Below are 6,099 nucleotides of genomic sequence, written 5' to 3'. Positions count from 1 at the left end.
AGGGTGTGGGCCCTGGGGGAAAGGGGCTGTCAGTGGTGGCTTTGGGAGTCAGGGGCTCCAGCCCCTCTGACGTGGGCCCCTGCCCCCGGAAAGGGTGTGGGCCCTGGGGGAAAGGGGCTGTCAGTGGTGGCCTTGGGAGTCAGGGGCTCCAGCCCCTGTAACCTGGGCCCCTGCCCCCGGAAAGGGTGTGGGCCCTGGGGGAAAGGGGCTGTCAGTGGTGGCTTTGGGAGTCAGGGGCTCCAGCCCCTGTAACCTGGGCCCCTGCCCCCGGAAAGGGTGTGGGCCCTGGGGGAAAGGGGCTGTCAGTGGTGGCTTTGGGAGTCAGGGGCTCCAGCCCCTGTAACCTGGGCCCCGGCCCCCGGACAGGGTGTGGGCCCTTGCCCCCGGACAGGGTGTGGGCCCTGGGGGAAAGGGGCTGTCAGTGGTGGCCTTGGGAGTCAGGGGCTCCAGCCCCTCTGACGTGGGCCCCTGCCCCCGGAAAGGGTGTGGGCCCTGGGGGAAAGGGGGTGGGAGCGGTGGCCCTGGGTGTCAGCATCAGCATTTGGGATGATGGTAGGTCTTTCCAGCAAGCTTTTGAAACCAAAGTCCATTTGGGGCCATGATGAAGATGGTTGGTCTCGGGAACGGCCGGTGGCAAGGGCTTGGCGACGCTCACCGGGGTACTTTATGAGACCCAGGCCCCAGCCCGCCAAGCCATGCCCGAAGGGAGACCCCTTTTTCGGGACGTCCCGCGCCTGGAGGTGCCTGTCCGGCGCCGATTGTCTCTGACCTCCCATCGAGAATTCGGCGACGGCGAAGAAATGTGGACTTAGGTTCTGACGGTTGGGCAGCTTTGAGAAAGTTGGACTTAGGTTTTGACCATTTCGCGCCTGCACCAAGCACGCTGATCGATAGGAGCTTGTTTTGACGCCCCATGGGTTAGGCCCCTGCCCGGCACACCTGCCCCAACATGGGTGGGTCGGCCTCTATGGGTGTGGTTGGTTCCTCCCTGCCTCGGGCGTGCTGTGAGGGAGGCGTGGGGGGGTGTCCCTCCGCACACAACCCCCCCCTTTCCCGCCTCTATCTGTGGGAGGAAAAAAAACTCAAATGGCCCGTCTGGTTTTGACCAAGAGCATGTCCGGCGCTCTGCCCGCCAGCCCGCCCGCCTGACCCCCTGTGCTTTGTCCCCCCCCTGCTGATTCTCAGTCCGCGCCGCCCTCGCCCTGGAACAAGGGCTGGGGGTGGTAGGTGGGCTCGGTAGAGTCTCCAGCGTGGTGTGTCGAGCCCAGGGGCCGTGTGGGGTACGGGCTGGTGCTGGCTCCAGCCCCTGTGTGTGTGCGTGACCAGTGCTGCGTCTCCTGCCCGTCCGCAAGCACGCCCACCCCTTCGGGTTTATCCTTGCCGGCCCTCGGCGGTCTCCCCTGCCCCACCTGACCCCCCCCTACCCCTCTCCCCCGGAGGTGTGTGGGGGTGGCTGGTGGAGGCGGAGGGTGGCCGCTAGTAGTCTCTGGCGAGGTGAAACAAGCCGGGGTCAGTGGTGTCCGGGCTTACGGTCTGGCCCCTCCTTTTTGATGGTTGCGGTTCATGATGCGGTGAGCCCCGGAAAAGGTGCGTGTTCGATGGGGTTCTACGACACTGCTTTGAAAGTGGGAAAAAGCCATGTATAAAGCCCCCGCGGCTGGTGCAGTCCAAGCTGCCCAAAACGTTGCGTGTTCGGCCGGGCTCATGCCATCCCTTTGTGGGGGCAGAAAAGGGAACTATAAAAAGGCTTATTCAAAAAGCCCCCCCGCGGGCTGGCGCAGTCCAAGCTGCCCAAAACTGTGCGTGTTTGGCCGGGCTCATGCCATCCCTTTGTGGGGGCAGAGAAGGGAACTATAAAAAGCTTTATGCAAAAAAGCCCCCTGCGGGCTGGCGCAGTACAAGCTGCCCAAAACGGTGCGTGTTCGGCGGGGCTCATGCCCATCCCTTTGTGTGGGAAAAGGGGAATAAATCAAAAAGCAGCGAAAGTCCCCGCTGCTGGCACGGTGAGGCTGCCTGAAATGGTGCGTTGTTCCTGGGACAAAAATCCACCAAAAGTCGTAACAACTGCTTCCATACAAGTTGGATCAAAGGGATCTCGTAGGTATCGGTCCTTCCCCTTTAAGAGGGGGAGGGGGAACCAGCGTCGCTGACGCGGAAGCGGACGCTTCGTCCGCCATCTTTTAAACCGCTCCACGCGGCATGTGGGTCTCTCTCCCTCCAGCCTTGGTCTTGGACGGTCATGGCCGAATGTGCGCTCTGCTTCAACGTCTACAGCCGCCTCTCGCCGCACCTGTCTGCGGTTCACAAGGTGTCGAACGCGGACGAGAAGAGGCTTTTGCTGGCGCTCGCCGCTGGGCGCGTGGACATGCGGAAGACGGCGTGCCCGGTGCCCGGCTGCCGGAGGACGCCGGCCCGCCTAGACAGACACCTGAAGCAGCACGCCGAGCTCTCCGTCTCGGCCAGGAAGGAGGCTATGGGCCGAGCGAGGCGTCGGAAAGTGGCTCGAGAGTTGCGGTGGTTGCGGTCCACTCAACCGACGGTACCCGTGGTGTCTCGGCTGGCGTCGTCCTCCGAGGAGGAACGGGAACCAGACGGCCCGGAAGCCGAGCGTCCCTGCGCCGACCCCCGCTGCAGGCTCGCAACGGAGCGCATACAGGCCCAGCTCTCAGAGCTCCGCAAGCAGGTGGACAAGGTGAGGTCCGCCCAGCTCCAATTCGCCCGCCGCTATCGAGAGTTGAGGAGGGGGGAAGAGGGGAGGAAGAGCAGGCGGGCAAGGTCGTGTCCTGCCCCGCCGGCACCATCCCCCGACCCCGCCCCCGGGCGAGGGCCGGCCCCCGGGCGAGGGGCGGCCCGAGGTCTCCGGGCGGCCTCCGGGCCTGTGGAAGCCTACGATCCAACAAAGTACCCGTACCCGGACCACGCCCGCGCCTTGAGTTGAGTATGGTTATGGCACTTCTCTGTTGGGCTGGTGGTGGGTGTATGTCGTCTAGGCTGACTTTTGACTTTCGCCCCCGTTCTGCAGACTTGCTTTTGGCAGAGTTCGAGGGTTTCCAATTGGGGAGCGAGCCCACCGCCCGTCTGCGGAATAACGTGGCCTCCAAACTGGCGAGGGTCAAGGCCTTCCTAGGCTTCATGGCGACAGGCCACGCGGACCCAGAAACCTTGTCCTTCCTCAACCAACCGGCGCGCATCCGAGCCTGGTCTGCCCTGCTAGGCCAAACGGGCATGGCCGAGCCCACGAGGCAGCACTACCTGAAGAACGTGGCGCAGTTCCTGGATTATCTCTCCGAAACCCCGCCGGCCTCCTGCCGCCTCTCCAGTACCACCCTGGTGCTGATTCGCAGGGAGCTTCGAGCTCTCATTCGCGGCATACGCCGCCGCGTCGTGGTGCACGAGGTTAGGACCAAGCAAGCCAAAGAAGGCAGACTCATCTCCAAAGCCACCCTGCTACGCTGCCATCGGACGGCTGGGAGAAAAATACCTGCCCTTCTAGGTGAGTGTTTGGTCCCCGCCGGTCTGCGTTTCCACCAGTGGCGGTGGAAACGCTGACCTGCTCTCCGTTCTTCCCTCTTCTGCTCCAGGGCACCAACGGCTCACCAAACCGAGCCACGTCAGCGTACCCTCCCCTTAACCCCCGAATGGAGGTTAAGGGGTGGGTACGCTGACGTGGCTCGGTGCCCCAAGGCAAAAAGATAATGTCTGCTCCGGGGCGCCAGCGGCTCTCGGTCAAACCGAGCCACGTCAGCGTACCCTCCCCTTAACCCCCGAATGGGGGTTAAGGGGTGGGTACGCTGACGTGGCTCGATGCCCCAAGGCAAAAAGATAATGTCTGCTCCGGGTCGCCAGCGGCTCTCGGTCAAACCAAGCCACGTCAGCGTACCCACCCCTTAACCCCCGAATTCGGGGGTTAAGGGGTGGGTACGCTGACGTCGCTCGGTTTGACCGAGCCGCTGGCGCCCCGGAGCAGACATTATCTTTTTGCCTTGGGGCACCAGCGGCTATTGCTAAGTTTAAAACCGTTGGTGGTGTAAACATGGTTTGTTGGAAAAGTCTAACCCCTAACCTCCCTCCGTCAGACGGCCTCGAGTCCAGCCCAGACACCAGGCAGCAGTGGCGCTTCTATGGCTACCTGACCGGCTACCTGACCTGCATCACGGGCCATCGCTGTGGGGTCTTCCAGAACCTGACCATCCAGGAGGTCCAAGAGGCTTCCAGAAGCCCGGACGAGTCCGCCTATGTCATAAACGTGAGTGGGACGTTGCATGTGGGGGCCACCAGTGGTAGGGCTCACTCATCTTCTCTCTGATTTTCCCAGATCACCACGCACAAGACAAACCGAGCCTTCGGCGCGGCTCAGCTGTCTCTCAACAAGGAAGAATACAGCTGGTTCCGGAGGTTTTTGCAGCTGCGGGCTAGCCTCCCCGGGGGGAGCCAGGCCTCCTATTTTTTTTTTACTTCCAGACCCAGTCCCTGTCGAACCCTGAACAAATATTTTCAATCTGCATGGACCAGCATGGGGCTTCCCGGCAAGCCCACCTTCACTGACGTCCGAACTGCCATCGCGACCCACGTGAGTATCTATGCCAGTGCCCCCCCGCTGACCCCCATGACTGCCAGCGGCTTTGACCACAAAAAGTCTCTGTCTGTCTGTCTGTCTCTGACGCAGGCAAAGAATTCACATTCTTCCGAGGATCGCAGGAAGGTGGCCCAATTCATGTGCCACGATACCTCAACCTCAGACAAGTTCTACGCGCTTCACCTAGGCCCTCTCCAAGCACGTGAGCACCGCAGACTCTTCGAGAGGGCCTTGGTGGAGGAGGAGGAGGAGGAGGAGGAGGAGGAGGAGGCAGCGGGCAGAGAACGCCACTCAAGGAAGGGGCGCCAGAGGGCAGAGAGTCCCGGGTCACCCATGGTAAATCAGTTCCTTTTTGGCATGGACCTCAACAGAGGGACGTGTGGTGTTAGGTAACTGGCCTTTTCTCTTTTTCAGGAGGGAACTAGCAGGAGGACGCTGCCATGGCCGCCTTCGAAGGGGAAACGCCCCCTCGAAGCAACAGAAGACTCTGAATCTTCCTAAATAAAAATTGAACAATAAAGGTCATATGGTGTTCAGTGTCTTTATCTGTGATTGATAAAAAATAGCTTCGAATGGGACAAATGATCCCTATCTCCTCTGTTAGAAGTGTCGCGTGGGACGCCCGCGTCCAGGTTCAGCCTTTGCTAAGCCCCAATTGGGACAAATGATCCCTGTCTCCTCTGGTAAAAGTGTCGCGTGGGACGCCCGCGTCCAGGTTCAGCCTTGGTTGAAAGCCCATCGGGACAAATGATCCCTTTTTAAACACAAAGAGGTGCCAGGCTGGACGAGACTGTCCAGGTCTGCGCCGGCGTTGAACGGCCATATGGCCCATGGTCCAACTCTGGGTATTTGCAGGTGTCTCCCGGGACGGCTCGGTCCTTTGGGCTGCATAAAGAGGTCGGAAGAGGGCTGCCCAAAAGCGGGGGTTAACTTCTGTGAGAAACTGAAATGGACTGCCGTTGACCAATTAAAAGCTGCTCTAAAGTCCAGCGCCAAGCGTGTTAGTTATGCGCCTACGCAGGTCCAAACGCTTACACATTGCTTAATACACACAGGATGTACAGCAAAACACAAATGAAAAAAATCCAGGATCAAATCTTTACATATGTAAAAAAAAAAATAAAGGATTAAAATGTTACAGAAATTACTATTTACTACATGGATATAAAAAACACTACCTCCATGCCTTCATGTCCAAGGGGCTTTTTTCAGTTTATTGATGACAGTTTGCATTTTTAATATAATGCTATTATTAGTAGTTATTATTGAGTCAAATTTACAAGTCAAATATATTTGCACTGCTATTTATATTTTCTTATAAATCATCATAAAACAATAAAATAATCTCTTATAAAATATAATAATAATAATGTAATATTTTTTACAGTGGAGAATAGAAAAGATGGCAAAAATCTCATATTGACACATTAAAAATAATTCTTAAAGTTTACTATTTAGTCAAATTTACAATAATCTCATTTGCACTGCTTTTAGAATATACAGATCAATCATCATACAACTTG

General features: G+C 58.2%; 1 protein-coding gene across 1 annotated transcript; it reads left to right on the top strand.

Moving 5' to 3' along the window:
• The first annotated feature begins 474 nt into the window (after positions 1–474).
• LOC130239887 (uncharacterized) lies at positions 475–5,475 on the top strand. The gene is made up of 5 exons (XM_056471259.1): positions 475–3,493; positions 4,077–4,246; positions 4,316–4,570; positions 4,667–4,912; positions 4,991–5,475. The coding sequence occupies exons 1-5, from the start codon at positions 2,200–2,202 to the stop codon at positions 5,075–5,077; spliced, it is 2,052 nt and encodes a 683-aa protein (XP_056327234.1). The 5' UTR covers positions 475–2,199; the 3' UTR covers positions 5,078–5,475.
• The last annotated feature ends 624 nt before the right edge of the window (positions 5,476–6,099 follow it).

The sequence above is a fragment of the Danio aesculapii genome, chromosome 2 (genome assembly GCF_903798145.1).
Source record: "Danio aesculapii chromosome 2, fDanAes4.1, whole genome shotgun sequence".
NCBI lineage: Eukaryota > Metazoa > Chordata > Actinopteri > Cypriniformes > Danionidae > Danio > Danio aesculapii.
The sequence above is the reverse complement of the archived record's forward strand: the minus strand, read 5'-3'. Positions and strand labels throughout refer to the sequence as shown.

What these genes read in the sequence shown, in the direction of transcription:
- LOC130239887 (XM_056471259.1), top strand. Translation starts at nt 2,200, where the DNA reads ATGTGGGTCTCTCTCCCTCCAGCCTTGGTCTTGGACGGTCATGGCCGA. An exon ending in AAAAATACCTGCCCTTCTAG is followed by an intron (nt 3,494 to 4,076) that starts GTGAGTGTTTGG and finishes TCCCTCCGTCAG; the next exon opens with ACGGCCTCGAGTCCAGCCCA. An exon ending in GAACTGCCATCGCGACCCAC is followed by an intron (nt 4,571 to 4,666) that starts GTGAGTATCTAT and finishes TCTCTGACGCAG; the next exon opens with GCAAAGAATTCACATTCTTC.